The sequence below is a fragment of the Stenella coeruleoalba genome (genome assembly GCF_951394435.1).
Source record: "Stenella coeruleoalba genome assembly, chromosome: 2".
Taxonomy (NCBI): Eukaryota; Metazoa; Chordata; class Mammalia; order Artiodactyla; family Delphinidae; genus Stenella; species Stenella coeruleoalba.
The window spans coordinates 34,199,656-34,226,633 of NC_137147.1; the positions used below are offsets into that span (position 1 = coordinate 34,199,656).

A 26,978-nucleotide genomic window follows, 5' to 3' on the forward strand; every position below is an offset into this window, starting at 1 on the left:
GGAGGCCTGATTGGAAACTATCATGAGGACTTTCCTTTTATAGCAGTTTGTGGCGTGAGACTCAGGACAACAGGCGTGTCTCTCTGACAGGCCTGGGGAGGGGCAGGCATGGGATGGGGCAGGACCTTCTTGTGGCCATATGTTCCCAGGTCTGGTTCTTAGCTTTTGAGGGTCAAAACTTTGATTTTTAGTACATGTAATCAGGCTCCTGAGGGCCATCTGGCCTGAATCATACTAAGACTCTAATGAACTAAAATATCAACTATTTACTATTTATTTAGGAGAAGTTGTCCCATTTAGTTAATCCTGCAAGGTTGAGACTGAGAGAAGTTAGTGATTTTCTGTGGGTCCTACAGCAAGTTGGTGGCTTGAGACAAGACCAGAGCTAATTCTGATGGAAGTTGGGATAGGGTGGGGGGAATGTTCTAGAGAGGCATTTTATTATGAGCCTTCAGTTCCTGTTACTTAGGTTTAAGTTTTGAAAAGTGAATGGCCTGTTTGACTTCCAGGTTGTCAAACTATCTCCCCAGACTTTAAGGATGTGACTCTCTCATCTGCAGCAGGGAGCACAAGTGAGATGCTCCCTTGGACCACTTGTCATCTGTGTTTCTATTCTCAGCTCCTCAGGGGCAAAGCATGTTTTCTGAGAGGTCTTTAACCTCTTCTCTTTGTAACTCACCTGGTAAGCACCACATTCTCCGGAGAAGGAGATGTCAGAAGACTTTTAAAAAGGGGTTCTGAATCTTTCTGGGCGGCGGGTGTCAGATGTGCCAACAGCATCACGTTGGGGGTCTTGAGGGTGGGACTGGAAGAGCAGATGCCTACAGTCACCCAGTTGGCTCGGTTATGAAGGTAAATGGATTCACCTCTCCTGTTGACCTGAGGCAGAGAACAGGAAGAGGAGTTTTCTGTTAAAGTGTGTGGCCCTGACAACCTCGTTTACCCAAGCAGTGTAGGAATAAAGGAGAAATGAACCATGATGCCTTTGTTCAAGTGAATTCTTAGAGATATCACAGAGAACAGACAGACACAGTCTCTGACCTGTGGGGTCCACTGGGGGAGGCGAACATTAAACAAGTATGTCACTAAGTGTTGTTGTAAGTGTTACTGAGTATAAGTTCAGGGTGCTGTGCTGTGGAGCACATCACAGAAAACTTGACTTGGGAGGAGGAAGGCAATGGTGTGCTGATAAGTGTGTAACCACTGTCTCTCGGGAGATACTCATAAGTTTATTATCAATTTCACTGGTATAAAAGATGAGTAGCACACAATTTACAGACAATGATATACCATACTCTTTATGTTAAATCCATACAACCAATTGATTCTCCCAGAAGTCAAACTTGTATCCATAACCTCAAGATAATAGTACAATGTAGTAATATAATAGGAATGATGAGTTTTGAGTATTTGTTGCCTTTGGTTTTTTTTGGGGGGGGGTACTTTAAAAAAAAACATTTACTTATTTATTTATTTCCGCTGTACTGGGTCTTAGTTGCGGCATGTGGGCTTTTAGTCACAGCATGTGGACTTCTTAGTTGCAGCATGCAGACTCTTAGTTGTGGCATGCATGCGGGATCTAGTTCCCCGACCAGGGCTCAAACCCAGGCCCCCTGCATTGGAAGTGCAGAGTCTTACCCACTGGACCACCAGGGAAATCCCTTGTTGCCTTTGTTTTGAATAGTTTTATTTTTATTTTTTTTTGCGTTATGCAGGCCTCTCACTCTTGTGGCCTCTCCCGTTGCAGAGCACAGGCTCTGGACGCGCAGGCTCAGCAGCCATGGCTTACGGGCCTAGCCGCTCCGTGGCATGTGGGATCTTCCCGGACTGGGACACGAACCCGCGTCCCCTGCATCAGCAGGCAGACTCTCAACCACGGCGCCACCAGGGAAGCCCCTGAATAGTTTTATTTATAAGTTTATACAATTTAATTCTTAACGATGGCTGTGTTTAACAACTGACTTGTAAACTTCCTGAACACTTACCAATCGGCCAGCTCCAGCACACCCTTACCATAGGGTCAGAAAATCCTCCCCTGAGGAAGGGACCTCTAGCTGAGACCTGAACAATGTGGGACATAGACTGGCTGAGAATCTCTGCCAGTTGGAAGAGGAGGAGACTGGAAAGTGGGTAGACAGGGATGTGAAGGAAGCCAGAAAGGGGAAACACTTGGTTTCTCAGCTGTACATTAACTGCTTCAAAAAAATAAATGACTTAAAAGCAAATATATTTAGAAAGAGATTGTAGCCTACACTATTGATTACCTACCCAAAGCCATGCTCCTATTCATCGGATTAATGGAATTCTGGTTTTGTCCAGTATCCACCCCTCAGGGATGCTGCCCCAGCTGAGGAGCTAAATCCTGATCCACCTAAACTGGTCATGGTGATCCATTCCATCCCCTGGCCAGTGATTGCTCTCAGCAGGCCCTGGCCAATGAGACACTGCTGGGGGCCTCCTGGAGGCTCTGGGAAAGGGTTCTCAGCCCTCACAGACAGTTCAAGGATGAGACACATCCCTTCCGTTGCTGGCAGCTGTCATGTCCTGTTTGCATGTGATATCACGAAGGGAGTGAATTTGAGGGTGACAACAAAAAGAGACAACCCGGGTCCCTGATGACTCCCAAGAGTGAGTTGGTGTCCTGTGGTTCTTTCACTCTACTTGAGATAATTGTTCTTTTTCGCTCACAGTTGAGTCAGGAACCTTGATAACTTGCTGCCAAAGACATACTGACCACAAGAGGTTGTGTGTGTTAAAGGGAATAACATACCCAGTTAAGACATGGGGCCATGTCTGATTTATAGAATGCTGACTGCCTCTCCCAGTGTTCATTAGAGCTTGAAAATGGTTATTTGAAAAAAGCTTGAAAATGGTTATTGAAAAGCTTGAAAATGGTTATTTGACTGCCTCTCCCAGTGTTCATTAGAGCTTGAAAATGGTTATTTGCAGAAGTGTGAAAAATAAAATAAAAAGATTATTAGTAGGAAAGAAGCGCACAGAAGGTAAAGAGCATCAAATCACAGCATCTCATGCCTTCTGGGGCATGACTTAAACATTAGTGTTCTTTGAGGCATCACCTCCCTCCTATGGTGTCTGGAAGTGAGGAGGTCTCCCGTCAGTGCAGAGAATGTGTGTATGTTGTCGTTCCTGTCACTCCTTTGTAGAATCAGCCGAGGAGCTGCTTAAATGGGCATGTTTCACGTTAGACTTGGTTGTGACATTTTCAGGAAGTTTAAGGGTATGGCCAACACCATTGAACTCATTTCCCTGTTTCTTTGTCTGAGTTTTCTTTTTTTTCCCTTTGGCCATACCTCACAGCATGCGGAACTTCCCCAACCAGTGATCGAACCTGCACTCCACTGCAGCAGAAGCACAGAGTCTTAACCACTGGACCGTCAGGGAAGCCCCTGTCTGAATAATTTAATGTTGAATGTTTAGCGGAAAGTTAGAATTGCTCTCAAATGCATTGAAGTGTAGTTTCATTCATCATGTAGGTACATTTTCAGGAGAAGGAAACTTTTCTCCCTGGCACAATTTGACAATTATATTTTACCTTCAGAACTAAGAACCAAAATGCATTTTAATCCCTAGTTGTGTCATAGATGTTATTCTTTAAAATGTCTCCTAAGTTAAGGAGTTATCTGAGTGCTTTCCTGTGGCAGAATATTCTAAAAATGACTATAATCTCTTTGTGTAGTTTTGGGGAGATGATGATAGAATGAAAATTTCAGTAGACTTGGGGCAGAATTTCTAGGTAAGAGTTTGTTGGGAAAATTTGAAATGAATTTTCCTTTTACATCATAATTATTTTAGGTTGTTTGAAGTTCCCAAACCGTTCCTTTAATTGTATCACACATTCCCTTGCCACATTAAAACAATTTTTCCAACCTTTTCTGTTGTCTTTGAGAAAATTAATTACCAAAGTTATTAGAACTTAATTCAGGGCTCAATTATTATTTACCTGGATAAAACTGCTCTCTAATATGGGAGGAGATACAAAAGGGGCATACTCTCCTTCATCCAACACATTTTGAAGCTCTCCTGGATCCTTGGAGCCTGGGACACAGATGTCATCTTGCTCGTCAATACTCATAGTAGACTTGCTGTCATTCTTCTTCATTGTGCTTATGTATAAACCTCAGAAAGTTGAAGAAATGGAAATACAGTGAACAGAGACAGAGAAAATCTAATATAATAATTAAGTCGCCTCACTTTTCCACTAATTCAACAAATTTTATCAACATCTACGACATTCCAGGGACTGTGATGGGCACTGGAGATCCATGTGAATAAGACCAATAAGATGCCTGCCCTCACGCAGGTTACAGTCTCTGGGGAAACAGCGAGTAAGCAAGAAGATGTTGGATGATAAGGGCTACAAAGACTCTGGATCAGATCCATGTGATAGAAAGTGTCTGGGGTGTGGGACTGGCAACAGAAATTAGTTAGGGTGGTTAGGGGAGGCCTCTCAGCATCCCCCCTCCCCAAACCATTATTTTCCACCTTCCTAATTAATGGTACCTCTATCCTTCCCAGTATGCATAGGCCTAAAGTCCTTTTCTGTAAGTAGGGTATACCATACTAACCTGAGACCATCTCTTCCTGACCATTCACCCACTACCGAGGCTTAGTGAACAGTGGGTATCTATCTAGTCACTGACAGCTGTACCTCTCCTGCTGTCGCTCTGGCTCTCTCTCCAGAACCTGCTTCAGTAGACACCAATGGCTCTACATCATTGGATTTTACCTTTCATCTACCAGAAATCACAGAGTTCCAAGAAAGGAACAGGTCCTAGAATGCAATTCTGTTCAAACCTTCAGAAGGTCACTCTTCCTTCTTCACAAACTCCATGCCGGTTAGAGGAAAGCAGTAAGTTCTGAATGTTTATTTCCACCTCAGTCCTTTCTCAGAGATCCTTCTTTTCCTTTCCCTGGCCAAGCTAGAGAGTAGCAGTGAACATGCCCCATCTCTGTCCCAGCCAGGGCCTGGGACACAGAGGTCACCGCTGCCTGCTATCCCATGAGCGTGTGACCCTGGGAATTCTCATCAGACCTTCTGCTGGTGACAACACAATGCCCCCCTCCAGCGCGTCTTACACATGAACATAGGGAAAGTGAAATAACTCAAGAGAAAGTGAAATAGTCCAGAGGAGCCAAAATGTAAAAAGAATGAGACAGATCATTCAGGAAAAAAAGAGAAAGAGATAAAACAACAACCATCAGCTGAAACAGAGAGGATGGAAAATAATAACCAACAAAATATATTTAGTTCTTGCTTTGTAGCAGGCAATAATAGCTTCACATGCACTGTCTCATTTGATTCTAAAAGCACTATGAACTAGCATTTTTAAGATGCTTATTTTATACACCATGAGGCTTGGAGAGGGAAAGTAACTTACCCGAGGTCACACCTTATAAGTCCCCACACCAGGAATCAGAACCTCATAGTCCGACTAGAGGAGCTTATGCCATGGCCTAAGGTTCAGTCCTGCCCTGAGTGCTTGGAAAGATGGATGTGAGAATCGGCAAGGGTGCGAGGGGTCAGGATAGGTCAGGACGTATGGGAAAAAGGAAAAGGAGGGTGAACCAGAGACAACAGAAGGTGCCTTCCCCTTCTTCCTATTCTCTTCCCTTCCTGAATAATTTAGTCCTAAATCCATTAGCTGGGACAAAGGGAGGCAGGACTCTGTAATGAGGGGAGTGAGGAGCCACAGCTCAGGACACAAGGGAGGCAAGAGGGCATCTATTACCAGGAGAAGGGGTGCAGCCCATTGTAAGAAACCAGGGCCGAGCAGCCTGAGGAGGGGGTCCGAGAGGGAGAGAGGACGGTGGCAGAGATGGGTAATATGTTCATGCAGGGGAATTGATCTAATAAAATAGGAGACCATGAGACTCTATGTAAATTAAAATTTCGATGAGGAACAGAATACTTAGTTCAAAGTACCTCTCACCAACATATTTATCAGTGTCAAGGGGAAAAAATAACTGTACAATGAAGAAGCCGGGCAGACACCGTCTCAGTGAAGTGATGAGTGAACACTATCAGTAATGGGAAAAACCAAAATGATGTACCACCTTACAGGATGCAACGAGATGCACATATCATTCTGTGATATTCCTCCCAAAGATGCATGACCTGAATCCAATTATTAGGAAACATCAGACAGATCCAAATTGAGGGACATTCTACAGAATAACTGGCCTGTGATCTTAAAAAATGTCAAACTAACGAAAGTCAAAGAAAGAGTATAGAGCTGTTCCAGACTGAAGGGGGCTAAAGAGACATGACAGTGATTCTGAACTGGATCCATTGGCCATGCAGGCCATTACTGGGACAACTGGCAAACGCTGAGTGGGGTCTCGGGATTAGGTGGTGGTAATAGGCAATGCTCCTGTCCTGGTTGTTTGTTTGTTTGTTTTTGTTTTTTTGAGGTACGCAGGTCTCTCACTGTTGTGGCCTCTCCCGTTGCGGAGCACAGGCTCTGGACGCACAGGCTCAGCAGCCATGGCTCACGGGCCTAGTCGCGCCGCGGCATGTGGGATCTTCCCGGACCGGGGCACGAACCCGCGTCCCCTGCATCGGCAGGCGGACTCCCAACCACTGCGCCACCAGAGAAGCCCCTGTCCTGGTTTTGATGGTTGTATTTTGGCTGTGTAGGAGAATGCCCTTGATTGTATGTAGGGATAATAGGGCAACAACTTGGCAAATTACTCTCAAAAGCTTCAGGAAAAAAAAGTCTTTGTATTGTACTTGCAATATTTCTGTTTGTGATTGTTTAAAAATTTTAATGGGAATAATAATACAAGGAAAGAGGAAGGAAAAGAAGGTATAAACCAGGGGTCCCCAACTCCCGGGCCATGGACTGGTACCAGTCTGTGGCCTGTTAGGAACCAGGCCGCGCAGCAGGAGGTGAGTGGCTGGTGAGCAAGCGAAGCTTCATCTGTATTTGCAGACGTTCCCCATTACTCGCATTACTGCCTGAGCTCCGCCTCCTGTCAGATCAGTGGCAGTGGTGAGTTGTATAATTATTTCATTATATATTACAATGTAAGAATAATAGAAATAAAGTGCACAATAAATGTAATATGCTTGAATCATCCTGAAAACGTCCCCCACCCCCGGTCCATGGAAAAATTGTCTTCCATGAAACCGGTCCCTGGTGCCAAAAAGGTTGGGGACTGCTGGTATAGACGAGAGGATGGAGGAGGGGAGATGGATGAGTTCTGAGTGTTTGGCCATCAGTGCAAAAGGCTGTATTTAGCCACTTCAGGATTCCAAGGAGAGAGCTTTGCAATAGCAATGAGAGAATCCTCACAGTGACAGGATGGTAGGAAAAAGGCACATAATGGCCCATTGCCATCTAGGTTTTCTCTCCTCCGTGACATCCAGCAGGACAAGGCATTTATTTTATCATCGCTGAGTGGCTGAGAAACAATGAAGCTGCCTTAGAGAATCAGAGGACACAGCAAGTGCTGAAAACATCAACTGGATTCTTTGGGGCCTAAATATACGGGGATCTCCTAGAATCTGACAAGAAATCACAAGAAAGGTGCATTTTTAGATGAGAGCAAGGTATGATGGAGGAAGGAAAGCAAAGGTCGGCTGCCTTTTGGTTCAGGGTTACCAGCAATATCACATCAACTATTCACCCTTCACTTCCCAGAACAGCTGTGATTGTTACGCTTTTGTCCCTATCAGCCCAGACTCTCTACTATCAGTTCACGTGTACCTGCTTGAGGTCTAGAAAAGCTGATCCCTGTAAGCAGTGTCTTTGGTACAGCGTCATTCCCAGAAGAGGAAAGGAGAAAGAGAAAGCCTGGAAAGTGGAGTAAGTAGAAAGCGAAGGGAGAGAGAGAGCAAGGGTGAGGGCGCATGTGACAGTGTAGCTCTACGTGGTCCCCCCACACCCCGCCAGTCATACGCACCATCACCTCTTACCTCAACTCAGGATCAAGCCACAGTCCTCTCAGAGACAAAGTTTTTAACTCACTTCATTTTGGGCTTCCTCCTTTTAATGATGAAGTCTTCTGTGAAGGAGACAAGAAATGGAAAATAAAGTGTACAAAGGAAGAAAATACTAATCCTTACTTTCATTTACTACATGAGGACCATGCCTTAAAAGGAGCTCCTCTAGGGACTTCCCTGGCAGTCCAGTGGCTATGACTCCGTGCTTTTGCTGTAGGGGGCATGGGTTCGATCCCTGGTCAGGGAACTGAGTGGCCAAAAAAAAAAAAAAATTAAAATAAATAAATAAAGGCTTTTGCCCATGCTGAAATTAAAAAAAGAAAAAAAAGAGTTCCTCTAATTACACTAGTAGTCAGAAGGTTGCTGTCTGTATTTGAGCTGAGCTGTTGGCGATGGTGCCAATCACGGTTTTTGGTGGGTGGAATCAGACAGTCATGAGTCTGTAGCCCATAGCTGGCCTGAAACTGTCAAATAAGTGAAATCCTGGGCTCCTATAGTCATGAGGATATTCTATAATGTGACAAAGCTAGTAATATGGACTCAAATAACCGTTGTGCCATGGAGGGTCGTAAGGAGCCTGGGTTATTGTCTTCCTATAAAGAGCCACAGCACTCTATTCAACTCTCTACCATCCCAACTGGTAGTTGTGTACATGTGTACACTTACATATGCTCATACTATTTTGTCACGAGTATGTAGTTCTCACACCGTATTGTGGTTGCAGACACCATAGACATTCCTTTTTCCTCTCCATAAAATTCTGAAATAACCCCTTCAGGAATACCTGGGACCAGGTAAACTACAACTATAATTGCTCTCAGAACTCAAGTGCTGTAAGGCCAGTATGGAAACTGGTGTGGTGGGGATATAAAGAATCTGGAGTCAGACACATCCAGGTTCATATTTGGGCTCTGTCACCTGGTACTTGGTGACCTTGGCATGTTATTTAATATCCCTGAGCTCAATTTCCTCATCTATAAAGTGAGGATAAAACCACCCAACTCGGGACTTCCCTGGTAACACAGGGGTTAAGAATCTGCCTGCCAATGCAGGGGACACGGGTACGATCCCTGGTCCGGGAAGATCCCACATGCCGCGGAGCAACTAAGCCCGTGCGCCACAACTATTGAAGCCCACGCGCCTAGAGCCCTTGCTCCGCAACAAGAGAAGCCACCGCAATGAGAAGCCCGCACACCTCAATGAAGAGTAGCCCCCGCTTGCCACAACTAGAGAAAGCCTGCGCTCAGCAATGAAGACACAACGCAGCCATAAATAAATAAATAAATATTAAAAAATGAAATTAAAAAAAAAACAACACCCGACTCAACTCAGTGTTGGGACCACTGGATGCACCAATGTATAAAAAACACTGAATAGCACGGCTATTGCACAGTGAGCACCTGTAGCTGCTTGTGCTGGTCCACCACACTTGACCCTGTGTCCAAAAGTATAATCTCCTCAGTGTTTGCCGGGCTGGGTTCCTTCTTGATCACTGTTAGTTTCATATTTCCCAAGTTTCATTCATTCTAAGGAATGAAGGAATTTCCTCAGCTTAAAAACTGTGAAATGGAGTGTGCCTTGTGATCACTCTACACTGGCGGGGACAATTGCATGGTGGTTGTCATTTGGCTGTACCTGCATGGACTTAGTCATGGTTGTTCACATTAAATTATGTACATTGGTTGTACTGCATGTGTTGCATTTAATTGCCATTTAAAATGTGTTCCCAATGGGTACCTGAAAATCTTTTGTTGACACCTTCTTGTAAGATTGAGAAAGTTTCTGTATAAAACTTGCAGAATGCACATCAGAGGCTTGGAAGAAGGTCCAAGAGACCAGAGTGGAGCACTCCTCTAAGAAATGCACAGAGGATGAGGGCACACAGAGTGACAGATAAATATTGTGTGGAAGAATCCCAAGTAGTAAGAAAGCATTGAGTCACATAATTAGCTGCATTTTTTTTCTTTCTCAGTGGTCCATAGTATAATGATGTATCTTATAATTGATGGATCTCAGATTTGATAAAACACAGTAGTTGACTCTTGCTCATCCACAAGTGGATGATAGAGTACACATTTTTGGGGAAAAAAATCACTTAACAAAGTGACAACATCCACATATTGGAGGGTATGTCTACTGTTCACAAACACATGCTAGTCTGTATGTGCCCTGTGGCCCTTTCGCAGCACAGTCATTTATGTGGGTTCCAGAATCCCTGGATCTGAGAACAGTTCCTCCAGAGAGAGGATGATCTCCCAGGGGAGCAGGTGTAGCTGTGGATCCAAGGTCACAGAGAGGGAGGAGAGAATGAGGAGAAGGAAGGGCTCCAGGGGATTGGTAGCCAAGACCAGGCCTGGCCCCTCTTGTCCCCTTCGAACCCCGGAACAAAGGTAGGCGTCAGCTAAGGAACAAAGAATGTAACCATATATTTTATCTTCTCTGGTTTGATGCTTTTTATTGTTTGTTGCTAAATATTTGTTCTGGAAATACTTCGATACTTTTGAATTATGTGTACGGATGGTAAATGTGTGCTGAATTTTAACTAGTTTTGTTGTAACTGTGATTTGAGATTATCTCTCTGTATACCAAAGCCTCCACCCCTAACCTCTTCAGTTATGCTGGTTAATTAATCAAGATAGCACTGCTCTTACGGCATATGAATCGTTTTGTGAAACCAACTGTGTGGCAGTGCACACGTGTTTTGTCAGTGGTCCAAAAGCAGGGTCAGCTGTTAACTATTTACTAGGACCACTCTTAAAAACTGGAGATAGTATTAAAGTTTTGGTATATATATATATATATATATATATATATATATATATATATCCATATATATCTCATATCTTTCCAGTTTTACAAATTGCTTTAGCTATATAATATAATATATACTAATATTTTCCCATGACATTAGATATTTTAAAAAACAGCAGTTACCAATCATGGTGTGGACCTATTTGGAACATCACAGTCTCTTGTAAGATGTGCCAAAACGAACTGCACGCAATGGTTCAACCGATGTTTGGGAAATAGTTTTCTGTTAAAGGGCAGTGGATGATTCAAGGTTCTCCCTCTGATGAGTCTCCTGTGCTCTGCTGTGCTTTCTTGTGGGGAGATCACAGAAGGGCAGCCTGACATTTTGCTTAACTTACTGTGTTTGGGGCCTCCTTTTCTCAGGCTGCAGGTTTGTAGTTCCCGTTGTTTCTGGTGTCTGCCCCCAGTAGCTAAGGTTGGTTCAGTGTGTTGTGTAGGCTTCCTGGTGGAGGGGACTAGTGCCTGTCTTCTGTTGGATAAGGCTGGATCTCGTCTTTCTGGTGGGCAGGACCGCATCCAGTGGTGTGTTTTGGGGTGTCTGTGACCTTATTATGATTTTAGGCAGCCTCTCTGCTAATGGGTGAGGTTGTGCTCCTGTCTTGCTAGTTGATTGGCATGGGGTGTCCAGCACTGTAGCTTGCTGGTCGTTGAGTGGAGCTGGGTCCTAGCATTGAGATGGAGATCTCTGGGAGAGCTTTCACCATTTGATATTATGTGGAGCCGGGAGGTCTCTGGTGGTTCAATGTCCTGAACTTGGCTCTCCCACCTCAGCGGCACAGGCCTGACACCGGGCCAGAGCACCAAGACCCTGTCAGCCACATGGCTTTTGGGAAGTCTGAGGTCTTCTGCCAGCGTTCAGTGGGTGTTCTGTAGGAGTCGTTCCACATGTAGATGTATTTCTGATGCATTTGTGGGGAGGAAGGTGATCTCCACATCTCACTCCTCCACCATCTTGAAGGTCCTCCTCAACAGCTTGAGTTTTAATGGAAATTGGGAAGGGGAGAGAGTGAAAGTCTGGCAGCTAGCATGCAAGTGTTTTCATTGGCTTTTCTGACCACTGAAATCAGAGACTGTGTCTATAAATGCCCTGAAAATAATACCACTTCCATGTAGTCTTTCCCCGCACTGATATTTTATGATAAAACATTTTCAAAGCTATAACAAAGCTGAAAAAATTCTATAGTGAACACCCATATACCTACCACATAGTTTCTCTTTTTTTCTTTTGTTGTGTTATTTCCATAATGATGTGAAAGCTCTTGAATGATGGGGTTTACCTGTCACTCATTAGAACTGGTCTCTGTGATACTTGGAGCTTGGAGGTTAGTTCTCTGTAGCACTTTGAAGCATAGCATTTACTTAGTTTTTTTCTAAGATTCTTAACACAGCAGTAAACATATTTTTAGTATTGGTCCATCACAGTCATAGGTTGCAATTCTGGTTGAACCTTAGAGAAGATATAACTGTTGTGGCGTCCCTCTCTTCTGACAATGGGGCCCCAGCTAACCTTTTAGCTTTGAACAGAAAAGCCCTGTGTTCTAGATCTTCTCTCTCATTTGAATAATTTAAAATGACCATATTTCCACAAATTCATTCAATTCAGTCACTTATGGAAGAAAGTTTGAAAAAATCAAAATGTAAAAATCATCAGAAAACTTGTTTTCAAAGAAACTCTCAATGAAACTATTTTTAAGAAAAAGAAATTCAGTAACCAGGTGTTAAGTCTCTGAGATTTCTTGCTTGCTCTGGTTGAAACTAGAAGGAAATGAAACTTTAAGGAAAAGGGGAAGGTGGAAAAAGAATAGACATTTTGCCCTCGAATTATGAGAATTCATCGAACTATCCTTTCCTTCTCTCTCAGGTTCACACCAAAGTTGCAGTAGGCAGACAGTCACTTACATAGAGGTGAGGATGAAACAGATCTGGAGATCTCCTGGATGTCTACTAGAAGTCTCCAACTAGCACGTTTCCAACTCTTTTCACATTTCTTTGGCAGGTATTTTCAGTCTACTGGACAGGCAACTTACCACTTAGTAAAAGAAGCACAGGAGGCCAGACTTCCCTGGCATTGTTCTAAGGCTCCTGCATCATAATGTGCTGACATAGTCTCTGAAGTAAGAGAAGAACCTGGGAAGCAGCAGCCCTGAAGGTCAGCCCCTAACCCTGGGGTTAGGTGTTGCTAGCATTCCTGTGGAGCTGCACAGCTCAGGAGCAGTAGTTCTGGTTGCCACGTGAGGTTTTCAGAGGCTTCCCTGGAGAGAAAAGCCAATTTAGTCATAGGATCACCATGGAAAAGATATCATACTGAGAAAGTTGAAAACACTATCATTTATCATTCAAGTGATAATTTATCATTCAATCTACCAACATCCCAATTTTCAGAGACTTAAACATATTTAAGCCGCTTTGTGCTTCTATGAAGAAAAACTTCTAAAGAAGGTAGGATTCTTAGAGGGCAGAGGCCTCTTTATCTTCATACCTCCAGTTTCTAGTATATTCTGACACGTGCTGTAGTAGGCACTCAGTAATTGTTGGGTGAATGAATGAATGTAAAGAACTGCATGGTATTCTCTCTCTGAAGTTCTCCTCTCTCTTGAAGATACATGATTAGGTTATTTGTCTTTGCTTTTCTCTGTGGCTTCCCTGTCAGATTGTCCTTCTTCACCTTTGTGTTGTGGTCCAGTGCTGCAGATGCCCACCTGTCTAGCCACTCCCTCCCCTGCTCTTGAGGATGGAAGGGCACCAGGGGATGCTAACTCACCACTTAGGCCTGGGGGGCATGACCTTAGTGAATTAACTTCATTTGGGTCACCATATTCTAGATTCAAACACTTGCTTTGGACTGGGCCCAGAGGATACTCAGTCTCTCAGAATAAATATCATCTGAGTTTTTGAGTGGATGATAGGGTTCCTATTTCCTTAAGAACGGTAACTTCCATGTGGGACCATGTGTTGGGGTCAGGGAGACCACAGCATCCACTCCCATAGGATGTGTATCAGGCAGTTTTCCTAGAAGCAGTGTTGAGGGCTGGATGCATAAATGGAGTGTTTACTGGCATCAAGCTCTGGTGATAACTCTCCACGTATAACTGGCTCAGCCTGCAGGCAAGGGCAGTCTGTACATATGCAGGATCAAAGGGTTTGTTTTATTTTTGCCTCAGACACTCCCTTTCCTGTCTTTTATCCTGAATGCCCTCTTTCGGATGGACAAATTCTTTCTCTAGTTGTATGAGTACCATTGGCTCTTTCTTCATTCAGCATATTTGTTGTGTGATCACTTGCCATTTTCTGTGCTTCCTGACTCAGGACCAGGGTACATGTCTGCATAAATCTGATTCATCTCTTCCATGTTGTTGTTACTAATTCTGATGTCTTGATGAAACTCTTCGTTTCTCACTTCTATTTTTTTCGAGGCTACTGGTATCTTAAAAAGTGAAGAAATACCAAAAGAGGGAAATAAAAATCATGGTATATTTTAAATATTTACCTTTAAAATATTAATGCTTTTTAATGTGCACAGCGTATGAAACCATACTTATAACTTTACATGGAGATGATGTCATAGTTCTGAGTCTGAGGCACTTTGTTGAAATGAGGTCCATGACCAATTAACCTTCTGTCCTTGTTCCTCATGAGATGTGCCAACTTGCTCATGCCTGCATGGGGTCCTCTCTACTGCATGTCCTAAGCATGGTATGAAGTTTTTATGCCAGGTTCTGTCTCTGGCTCCCTGGTGAGTGCTATACAAGGTCAATTCTGTTGGTCAGTTTAGCAATGAGTACCTACTATTTCCTGGGGCTACAGAGGTGAACAGTCTCTGCCATTAAGTGGAGGAGGGGTGATGTAAGCAGATAATTTCAGTGGGATGCAGAGATAAGTGGAAGCACAGATAAGAGGCACTAAGTCCAGTTTGGGGATTAAGGGAAGGGTTCCTGGAGGAGTTAATGTCCAAGGTTAATCTTGGAAGATTAGCCAGCCTGAGCAAAGGCATTGAGGCATAAAATGACATGCTTTGAAGGGGTAACTGCAAATGGTCTGCTGTTAAGTGAGGGGGGAAAGTGAAGGTGGACGAGGGAGGGGCTAGATCACAGAGGACTTTAAAGAACCTAATTGGGGGCTTGGACTTAATTTGTTGCAGCAGTTTTCTAATGAGGAGTTTTAGCACAGAGAGATTTATGCTCTGCATTGATCACTTTGGTAGCAGTGTGAAGGACAGACTCAGGGAGGGCAATTCTGGAGGCATACAGATTAAGATGGTAGCAGTGGGACTAGAAAAGAGAGGGTTAATTTAGGAACTATTAGTAGAGTTGACAGAACTTGGTGACTAACTGGATGTGGGAAGTGAGAAGAAAGAGTGACTCAGAGGTTTCTGGTTTGGGAAACTGGGTAAATGGTGGTACCATTAACCAAGAAACAAAACACAGGCAGAGGAACAGGTGTAGGAGGCAGGAAGGATGAGTTCCTTGTTTGCAGGAGCCCTTGTCTAGCATGGTGCCTTGTATTCAATAGGTGTTTAGTAAATAAGAGGCTTTTTTCTTAACCTTCAGTGGCTTCCCATGCTCTTAGGCTATTTGACATATATCATAGGGATATGTGTGTGTGTGTGTGTGTGTGTGTGTGTGTGTGTGTGTGTTCAGTATGCACCCAAGAGCCTATACATGTGTGAGCGTGATCTGGCTGCATCCTGGCTTCAGTTCTCTCCAGCTGTATCTCAGAACCCTCCCCTCTCCCTCATCATGCTTGTCTCCTTTCTGGTGTTGTATTCTTTAAGCGCTTTCCTCTGTCTGAAATGCTCTTCTCTCAGTTCTTAACATGCGGGGCTTATTTTCATTCTTCTGATCTGACTTCAAATGTCACCTGTTTAGAGAACCCTTTCCTCAATCCCCAGACAAGTGATTGTCTCTCAGCTCTAAATCCACCACTGCATTTTACATTGTGGTGCTGGGGCTGGAACTCAGCTACTGACATTTTTTTTTTGCCAGCTGGCTTCCTGTTAGGTTGAACAATAGGCTGCATTAGACTATAGGGAACTCAGCAAGCAGAGGGAGCGAAGAAGGGACTTGTGTTCGTTCCTGATTGCTTCTTGATTCTCTCTGTCACCCTGGTAATGGCAACTTGTTCTAGCCTTTTTTCCCCCTCACTCTCAGAATTAGCATCTGGGCAGTGCCCTTTCCTTGGAGGGTTGAGTCCTAGCTCCAAGAGGTCTAACCTCTGAGCTTCCAGATTCTGATAATTCTAACCTCTTCCTCCCATCTCCCAGCCCTAGTTTTTTGTGGTATCCGCTTCCTATAGTTATTATCTCTGACATTTCCATGTTTCTTTTGTGCTTTTCCAGATCTCCAACACAGATTTAACTTATTGTTATGCTAAAGTCTCTTAGTGTAATTTCTGCCTTTCTTAATGGCTGGATCTTACACGACTGAATATGATTTAGGGCTCCATCCAGTTACTAACTATAATAGGATTTTCTTCATAGACTTTTCATAATCTGTATTTCAAAAAAATTTTTTTTTTTTGCTTTCTCATAATCTGTCTCCTCTTGGATATGAGTCTTGGTCTCATTCATCACTGTATCCTCAGAGCCTAGCATGGAGCCTTGCATACTGTAGGAACTTAATATATGCTTGTTAAATAAATTATTGAATTATTACAAAAGACTACAGGAGACATATTGCTAACTGACCATACAAAATGGCCAGAATTGAGCAACTTTTTAACCTTTTGGTTCTAGGCCAAGTTATAAATGAACTCTATAATGATGTAACTCTGTTATAGACAGTTGAGCTCAACACTTCTTGTAAGCCTGTTAGAATACAATATATTATTTAACATAGATCCACCCATCATCATTGGGATAATAAGATACATAATTTATTTGCTTTGAATTCTGTATGTACATAAATCCCTACTTTCTATAATTAGGAATGATAATGACTTACCTATTAGGGTTTCATGAAGATCAAGAGTTGGTTATGGGTTAGATCCACAAAGTTTTTTTGGTTAGCAAATAATTGAAAAAACAAAAGCCATCCAAAGAATCCACTTGCTGTAACATGCAACATCACTTAATAGCATTTACTTGGTATATGTAATCTGCTTATATTCTTTTTTTCATTGTGTGTTACATGATTTGAAACAACCAAAGCACAGAACCAAGAAAGCAGGTTAAAAAGGAACTGCTTACAAGGAATTACCATAGCACAGAGAATTATATTCAATATCTTGTAATAACCTATAATGAAATTTAATCTGCAAAAACCCACACCTGATTCACTATGCTGTACACCTGAAACTAATGCAATATTGTAAGTCAACTATACTTCAATAAAATAAAAACTACAATGTCTAAGATGAGAATTGCACTCGATAGGATTAACGGTAGATTAGACATTGCAGAAGAAAAGAGTAGTGAACTTAAAGCATAGCAATAGAGCCCATACAAAATGAAACACACAATGAGAAAAAGAGTCCCCCCCAAATTAAGAGCATCTGTGAACTGTGGGACAATTTCAAGTGCCCTCATGTGCAGATAATTGGAGTATCTGAAAGAGAGAAGAGAGTGGGGCAAACAGAAAAAGTATTTAAAGAAATAACTGAAAACTTTACAAACTTGATGAAAATGATAAATCCATAGATCCAAGAAGCTCAATAAACCTCAACCTCAATAAACTGCACCAATACACATCATAATCAAACTGATCAAAAACAACGACAAAGAAAAAAGTCTTAAGAGCAGCCAGAGAAAACATATATGCTATGTACAGAGGAACAAAGATAAGGATGACAGCAGATTTCTCATTGGAAACAATGCAAGCGAGAAGAGGGGCATCTTTAAAGTAACGAAAGGAAAACACTATAAACCTGGAGTTCTATACCCAGCAAAAATCTCTCTCAAAAACAAAAGCAAAACAAATACTTTTTCAGACATGCAAAAGTTGAAAGAATATATCACCAGCAGACCCACACAACAATTTTAAAGGAACTCCTTCAGGCAACAGAAAAATGATACCAGATGGAAATGTGGATCCACACCAAAGAAGGAAGAACCCCAGAAATGGAAACTACATAGATAAATATACACAATTATTTCTGAAAGTCAAGCTCTGAAGGGAACAAGAAAGACTGGGTAATTGCTATGGGTAGGCAGGGGGCTAAGGGAGGTTTTCATTTTTGTTTTTAGGACATAGGAGAATTTTAAGGATGTATAAAGCTGATGGGAAAGCATGTAAGCAGGGAGACGTGACACTATAGGTTAGATAGAGCAGAGTATAGGGCTTGGGCAGAAAGGTGGGTCCTTGACAGAAGAGGGTCAAGCACTTCTTTGTGACCTAGAGAAGGGGCTGGGTGTCTGGGCAGGGAGCCTGTCAATTTAGTGGGGGTGGCAGTCTTGCTGTAGACTTTGGTGGCTAGGTATGTACAGCTTGTATAATCATAAGAAAAAACAAACAAACATGAAAAAAAGGAACTGCTTAACTTCCACACAGCTATAAGCAAGAATCTAAAAACACCTTATAATCTTTTATTTAAATATCAACTACTAAGACAAAGAATTGTAATACATCATACATACATAATTTTAAAATAATTTTGGTCAAATAATGCAAATAGATTATATGACGTTGACTTTCACTGTGCCAAGTAGAAGCATTTTATTGACCCTTAAGTTTTAAATTAAATTTCCCTTGAATCTACCTCAAATGTGTTCATATATATTTTTTTCCTTTTCTAATTCAGAAAGAAAAATGTTCCTTTTCTTCTCCAGCCTAACTGGGCCATCAGTGTCCTTTAATCCAGCCCTTCCTTCCTCTTCTCCTTTCCCCATCTGGAACCTTACTCTCAAATTTTTAATATGCCCACTACTATTGTTTTTCAAACAAATATCTTTTCTTCATCTTGTAATTGGTTCAAGCTACCATCCTGTGTCTATCTTTCTTTCCTCATGCCCAAGTTCCAAATATTTCATAGTCACGGTTTCTATTTTGCTATCTGGCTTTTGCCTTCAACCCATTATTGAAATTGCACTCTTGCAGCTCACAAATGATTGCCTGATCAATACATTCTTTTGAGCCCTCATTCTTCTTGACATTTATTTTTGACAGTTGATTATCTTTCCTTCTTGAAACTCCCCTCCCTTGTTCTGGGACACTGCAGTTCCCAGTTTTTCCTCTTCTACAAACTGCTCTTCCTTTCATTACATCCATGGCTTTTTCCTCCAACACTCCAAAATAAGGTGCTTCCCAAGGCTCTGTCCTCTTTTCTTGGCAAGTCCTTCCTTAATAATCTTTCCTATCTACCCTTACGTTTCAAATACTACCTTCATGTGAAGGATCCCCAAGGTTATATTCAGCCAGTATCTCTTCTGTGAACTCCTAACCTATGCTTTCAAATGCCAACAGGACATGGCTACCTTAGGGCCTCTCTGACATCTCAAACACATGTCCAAACTTACCAGCTCCTCCACAAAATCCATGTTTCTGACTTTCTTTTTTTTGTTTCTTGTTGAACATGTTCTCAGTCAGCCAAGACTAAAGACTTTGAATCATCTCTTATTCGTCTAACTTCCTTTCCAACACTTGTAATCAGTCATAAAATTCTTTCCATTTTTTAGGTCCAGAGGCACACTCAGATGTCATGACCTTCCTATCACCATTACCCCTCTAACATTATGGTTAAGGCTATCGTCACCCCTCACCTGCACAATAATGATCACTTCTTAATTGGTGTCTCTCTTCAGTTTTTCCCCAATCCAGTCTATCCTATTCAATGCTGCCAGAGCATTTTTTTTTCCCAAAAAATGATCCTAATACTTCCCTCATCAAGAATCTCTAATGGTTTAATTGTCTCTAGAATAAATCTAGACTCCTTACCCTGGTATTCAAGAAGTTCATAGTTTGGGCCTCAAACATGTACTTTTTTGGTCTTACAAATATATCAATTTTCTGTTTCTATGGCTTAGTGTTTGGGAATATGGACTCTGAAGCCAGATTGTTAAGTTTGCATCCTGGCTCCTCCTTTTATTAGCTGTGTCACCCTGGACAAGTTTCTTAACCTCTCTGTGCCTCAGTTTCCTCATCTATAATAGGAATAATAACACTTACAGGGTTGTTGTGAAAATTAAACATATGAAAAGTGCTTAGAAAAGTGCCTGGTAAGCTCTGTATAATGTTTCATGAAACAAATATTTACTTTTGCCTATCCATATGCACATATGCCAGGAACTCTAAGGATTTGGGGATAATATCAGTAACCAAAACAAACAAAAATCATTGCCCTTGTGGATCTTAAATTCTATAATAAAAATAACAATTATTATTAATTGTACATTGTTTCTAGAATACCCTTCTTCCTGCATTATCACCTTTAAAATTCTACCTTGACTTCAAGACCCACTAAAATTACTTACGCCTTGAAATCTTACCTTGTAGAAGGTTCTCATTGGAACTCCTCCAACTCTTTAAATCTGAATTACAGCATTTATCACATTTTACACATTCTACCATATTATCAAATATCAAACATATCAAATATTATGCTTACTTGCACATGTTTTTTTAATCTTCCTTGATGGACTGTAATGTTAGCAATTATCCCTATTCATTCTTGTAAATAGTATAGCATGATGGACCTTGTACTCAAGCACACAGTATATGCTTAATAAATATTTCTTGGATGAATGTAGGTAAAGAACTCCTTGCATGAGCTTTCATTTGGCCTCTATTAATTAACCTTATCTTCTTTAATTGAACATATAAACTAAATTTAAAATGTAGAACATTTTATTTTCAACTTTGGAAATATCAAGTATAAGTATCAAATATTTATTGTTTACAAATTGGCTTTTTTCATTACCATCATTTGGCACCTTGTCTACTAGTGGGCTAATTTTTGTTGTTTGCTTTACTAAGTACTCTATAGCATATTTAATGTCCCCCGTTACCACTGTTTGGAAAGTGCCCCTAAGTTTTTATTAAAGAAGCCATTGTGGATAGCATATATTTCAACTGTATTTTCTATAGTCAGTACAGATTTTTCCCATTTTTCACTTCCAAACATGATAAAAAAAATGTCCAGGTACTCATCTGCAATTTTATGGTTCATTACTTATTTTCCCCCTCTATTCCAAGGAACTGTAGATGTTTGAAATTTGTTTTTATGACATCTGAAATAAAACTGTAGTTTTTTTCTAAATTATCAACTATCTTTCCTCTAAATTTGCTTGCTATTCTCCAGCTATGACTGGAAAGACCAGACCAACTACAGGCTCTCTCCTACTTTCTAATCTGTATTTGCACAATGCTACAGTAAAATATAGATTACTCTATATTTTTAAAAATCTCCTTTATACCACTTAACCTTGCTAAGCCATCTGAACTATTCCTTTTATCCAGGCAGAACCCCAACAGAATGGCATAACAATCTTCTCTTTTTTTATTAACAAGGCCAACACACACTGGATTTTAAATAATGATCGAGGATTTTTTTTATTCATTAAGTTTCAGTATCATTACAGAAAATGTTATGGTACAGAGTTGTTTAACATTGTTTTTTCTTTGCTCTTGATTTCCACATGAATGCTGGTAACACTAATATCTGTACAAGATCAGTCTTTGATTTTATTTTTTATTCTGTACAATTTTAAATGTATTGGTTAAAAAGGCTGTCAGCACTTAAGGAAGCATTTTTTCCCCCCAGTTTGTTTGTTCAAATAAAAGGTATCCAGTTACTGCCCAAGAGTACTGTGCCATGAGGCTACTGGGATGCGAGGCCCCCCCACCCCCGAACGCTCTGCGGGGATGGTTCTCCTTGAGGCAGGGCAGGGCCACCACCCAGTCACTCTTTGTTTGGCACTGTGCACATAAACACGAGATACATGATAAAGAACAAGCAAAAGCTCTCTGTAAAGCGGTTATGAAGCATACTAAGAAGGGAAATCCAAGTGTTGCCTACGCTAGTATAAATAAGCAGACAGCCTTGATTTAAGAGCATAAGTAGTTGTATTTTAAAGATGAGAAAAACACAAGTTCTGCAGGCACCTACTGCTGTCTACTAAAAGCTATCGCTATCAGACCTAGCATTGAACACACAAAGCAATTTGCAAGAAAGGAAAAATTTGCTTTGATATAATCAGAATAGAGTTGTCTGTTAAGATTTATTTTTAGGTGTTTTTTTCTTTAAAAGGTATTTAAATTCTTTTGAAATATAGTTCAAGATGTTGACCATACAGATCAACTTTTATCCAAATCAGAAAAACTAGCTGTGCCGTTGCATATTACAGGATACAGTCAATGGTATGTAGACATGCATCAAAGCTTTCTCCCGCTGGTGACCATCATAGCCGTCCGATGACCATGACGTCCACCACCTCGCCCTTGTGGAGCTCCACGTACTGCTCTGTCTTTGGAGGAAGCATCAATAATCCGTTGGCGCTGCGCATGCTCATCAGACGGCTGCTCATCTGATTACCTAGGAGGAAATACTCTCATTACAGCAGCATCAGCGTCATGGTGTATGCATGCGCAGCCCTTGCAGTCCTTTTCAGAATAAAAACTGATGAACAGAAACACAGGTCTTCAAGAGGAAGAGAGATGATCAGACTTCCCAGTACCTTTTTCAGGTGGCCTTGCTACTGTATCCTACTACCTTCTCACTGAACTTTAAAAATAAACATTACAAATTATTGCTTAAAAGAACAAAACCAAAATTTTACAGCATTGTGGAAAATACCATAGAATTTCTCAATTCAGGCTAAAATGTGACGTGTGTCTGAAAAGACAGGCTTTTAAACCCTATTAAAATAATAATGATAATAACAGCAGTGGCTACCATTTCTTTAGTATTTACTAAGTACCAGACAAGGTGGTAGACCTTTTACTCAACTACCTTATTTAATTCTCAACGACTCAAAAGAGGTTAGATAACTTACCTAGGGTCCTACTAATTAGTTGGTGGCCAATTTGAATGCAAGTCTGATGGTAAAGCCCATCAGAGACCTACTCACTGTGCTAGCTGATGTTTGCACTTGATAGGACCTTTGTTTAATTTTTTCTGGAATCCCATCAAAAGTCAGGTAAAATATGACTAGAGAAGTTGGGGATAAAAGTTTAAAGTCTACAGCAGGTAACTTCAGAACTCTGAATTATCAACGTTGATTTCTCAGTCCTTAAATCTTACCAATATCTAGTGTATAGTAAAGGCTACAGAGAATCACACTCTAATTGGGCTTTAATCTCACACTGATGGGTGGCATAGCCCAGTCCCCTCCTTTTCCTACCATCAAAGTTATGCTCAGAACTTACTGGTTGAACAAACAGATAAAAATCTTCTATAATTTTAGATTTGTATTTCAAATGTTTATCTAGAAAATATGGCTCCATGGAATAACAAAATCTTTATTTATTTATTTTTTACTCTTGTCCTGTTATGTTACACTGTTTTAGGAATAAGCTAACATCTAATCTTTCAAAAGGGAAAATGTACAATTATTACAAAATTAGGTATACTCAAGGAAGGAGGTTATACATAAATTTGTGTTTTAACAGGATGGGTGTATAGAGATACCTGCAGGTGTGAATGACTAACCTGTACTCTGTGCCCAAGGTAGTGGTTCTTGGTGATGCCAAGTCAGTATACACCGATGGTATTCTGGGCGAGGATCCAGTTTTACATCACATGATAACTGCAGAAAAATGAGGAAAAGAAAACAAACTTGATCACCTGATCATCTCTTAAAACTACAGGGTGGTGGCAGTTGTGCAAAGAGTTCAATGGACATGGAAATATCTTGGCATGCTGCTGTCTCCACCACTGCCACCTTATGTTCTTAATACAGGAAGTCCAGAGGTTGCGTTGCTCTGGTGAAAAGAGAAAAGAAGGCTAAGAAGTTGGTACCCGCAGTAGGAAAAAGGGCAGATGAAAAATATAAAGTCTATTTTTGAATTCTAATTTTACCTCTGACCTATGAATTAAGAAATCAAAGCAGATGTTTTAACATTGAAAATAAAGGAGGTAGACCTACACAAACATACAAGCTCAACATCCATTTATCGGTGTGTCATCCAACTGTCCGTCCATCCATCCATCCATCCATCCATCCAGTAAAGATTTACTGAGGTGCTAATTCAGCTACTCATTCATACACTTATCTTTAATATGAAAGGGATATTTTCTTTTTAAAATTTTTATTGGAGTATAGTTGATTGACAATGTTTTATTGGTTTGAGGTGTACAGTAAAGTGAATCAGGTATACATATACATATATCCACTCTTTTTTAGATTCTTTTCCCATATAGGCCATTACAGAGTACTGAGTAGAGTTCCCTGTGCTATAGAGTAGGTCCTTATTAGTTATCTATTTTACAACAGTGTGTATAGGTCAATCCCAATCTTCCAATTTATCCTTCCTCACCTCCCCCCTTACCCCCAGGTAACCCTAAGTTTGTTTTCTATATCTGTAACTCTATTTCTGTTTTGTAGATAAGTTCATTTGTACCCTTTTTTAAGATTCCACATATAAGTGATATCCTATGATATTTGTCTTTGTCTGACTTACTTCACTCAGTATGACGATCTCTAGGTCCATCCATGTTGCTGCAAATGGCATGATTTCATTCTTTTTTATGGCTGAGTATTATTCCATTGTATATATGTACCACATCTTCTTTGTCCATTCTTCTGTTGATGGACATTTAGGTTGCTTCCATGTCCTGGCTATTGTAAATAGTGCTGAAATGAACACTGTGGTGCATGTATCTTTTCAAATTATGGTTTTCTCTGGATATATGCCCAGGAGTGGGATTGCTGGATCATATGGTAGCTCTATTTTCAGTTTTTTAGGGAATCTCCATACAGTTCTCTGTAGTAGCTGTACCAGTTTACATTCCCACCAACAGTGTAGGAGGGTTCCCTTTTCTCCATACCCTCTCCAGCAGTTATTGTTGGTAGATTTTTTGATGATGGCCATTCTGACTATCTCATTATAGTTTTGATTTGCACTTCTCTAATAATGAGTGATATTGAGCATCTTTTCATGTGCCCCCTGGCCATCTATATGTCTTCATTGGAGAAATGTCTATTTAACTCCTCTGCCTATTTTTTGATTGAGTTGTTTGTTTTTTTGATATTGAGTTGCATGAGGTATTTGTATATTTTAGAGATTAATCAAAAGGGATAGTTACTTTCTTTTCTCTTGATTATCAGATTATCCTGTAATCAGGACTGATTATATCAGTCCCAATACTGATAAACAATCTCATTAAAGCAAATAAAAGTAGTCTCATAAAAGTTATACCACTTTGGTTTGGTCACATCACTGGCACTAAAAGAATTCCTCTGAATGAGTCTTTGCTATGGAATGGCATCTTTCATATCTTTGTAACATAGCCAATTTCTGTTCACACACATTATACAGAATGACCAATCAACCTTCAACCTGGAGCCACTGTTTTTTTTTTTTTTATCTATGTCATTAAATTCATCCTGAAATCTGATCAAGGTGACAATGTGTTGGTAGCAGGTGCCTAAAAGGTATAACTTGAACAAGTTTATACAGTACATAATTATGATCTATAGCCCATCAAAGATTAGTTCAATGTTAGTGAAAACAAGACTCATTCCAATGCATGAAAATTAACATTTTCCATTAGCATAATAATCGTTTAAGTTACTCTATCTTAAAATGGTCTAGAAATCCTTTACTCAACTAAAACAGATATTGCTTAGATTAAATGATATAGTTAAAACTTGACCTGGAAATTTTTATTGAAGTGAGTTTATCTCTAATCCATTCTGGTTACTTTGTTTTAAAATATTCTAATAATCTAATTAGAATATTAAAACATTCTAATTATGCTTTTTATCTGGAATCCAGAATAAAATTCAATTCTAGGGTGCTTCTCCTTGATTAAGTCACACTCTGCTCTTTCACATGATATTACTTATGTTTATACCCTATTTCATATCTACTGGGGGGTAACTTGCCATTGCTCCTAAATTATTCTGTGCTTACCTGAGGACAAAAATCTGTCTTTCAACCTGAGTGTGTGTGTTCTCCAGTACTAAACCACAAGAGCTATTCATGTGGCTGTGTCATTTGCTAAGTGTTTAAGGTTTTTCCCCAGCAATGGCACTGAATGGCTCATGGAAGTACAGTGGAGCAAATACTATACTGGGAAGATACTGGCACCTAGGTTCTACTCCCAGTTTTACTGCTAACCGATGTGCTGTATTGGCAACTTATTTTGCTTTCCCATACCTGTTTGTTCATCTACAAAATGGGGTTGTTTGTTTTAAAGGAAAATATTTGTTAATTTAATAAACAAGAATCAATTGCATCAAATTAAAGTGAATGAAATTTTTTCACAGCCTCACAAACAGCTGTTCCCTTTGTAGCAAGAGATGAAGCTAATTAGATTTTTATGGTATTTTGCTGAAATGCAGAATACTTTATTCACCAATATATTTAGTTACACTGACACTATAGTTCTGGTATATTACATCAGTTAGTTTAAGAAAGCACCTATTTACTATAAGCTTCAGTGCTTATAAGAATGATGTACCATGAGTAAACATACACATATATCAATATTTTGGTGGAAAAACACTGCAAATGGTGGATGTTTCACTTCTGCCGATTTCTTCTACTCTTTCAAAACTGGGCAGTGAGCTGTGGACTAGGAGTCCTCTGTTTCCTTTGAATATTTTGCTGGCACACAGCAGTCACTCAAGAGATAAAATTGTATCATTTGGTATAGTATTATATGGTATGCTCTACATGTGAATGTCTAAGAGAGAGAATGAGAAAAAAAAAAAAGAAAGGTCAATGAAATGAGCTGATAAGGCACAGACGGGGAGAAAATAATTGTAAAAAACACACCTGATAAAGGTCTGTTATCCAAAATATACAAACAATTCTTAAAACTCAATAATAAGAAGATGAACAACCCAGTTAAAAACTGGGCAAAAGAATTGAGCACCTTACCAAAGAAGATATACACATGAGAAGTAAGCATATGAAAAAATGTTCAACATCATAAGTCATTAGGAAATTGCAAATTAAAACAACAACGAGATATCACTAGATACTTACTAGAAAGACCAAAAATCCAAAACACTGGCCACACCAAATCCTACTGAGAATGTGGAAGAAAAGGGACTCTTATTCACTACGGTGGGAATGCAAAACGGTAGAGCTACTTTGGAAGA

At 40.5% G+C, this 26,978-nt stretch overlaps 2 protein-coding genes across 14 annotated transcripts in view; both read right to left on the bottom strand.

Moving 5' to 3' along the window:
* The window catches only part of GARIN2 (golgi associated RAB2 interactor family member 2), a gene marked incomplete at both ends in the record, with an annotated part of 36,808 nt that extends 32,688 nt beyond the window's left edge, over positions 1 to 4,120 (bottom strand). The window contains 2 exons of the mRNA XM_079913563.1: positions 680 to 879; positions 3,962 to 4,120. Coding sequence (XP_079769689.1) covers positions 680 to 879; positions 3,962 to 4,120 — 359 coding nt within the window. The remainder of the gene's footprint in view (positions 1 to 679; positions 880 to 3,961) is intronic.
* Positions 4,121 to 20,984: 16,864 nt separating this feature from the next.
* The window catches only part of GPHN (gephyrin), a 617,199-nt gene continuing 611,205 nt past the window's right edge, over positions 20,985 to 26,978 (bottom strand). For all 13 annotated transcript variants that reach the window (XM_079915075.1, XM_079915085.1, XM_079915083.1 and 10 more), the window contains 2 exons: positions 23,357 to 23,453; positions 20,985 to 22,240 (listed from right to left, as the gene is read on the bottom strand). In XM_079915075.1, coding sequence (XP_079771201.1) covers positions 22,107 to 22,240; positions 23,357 to 23,453 — 231 coding nt within the window. In that variant the 3' untranslated portion in view covers positions 20,985 to 22,106. The remainder of the gene's footprint in view (positions 22,241 to 23,356; positions 23,454 to 26,978) is intronic.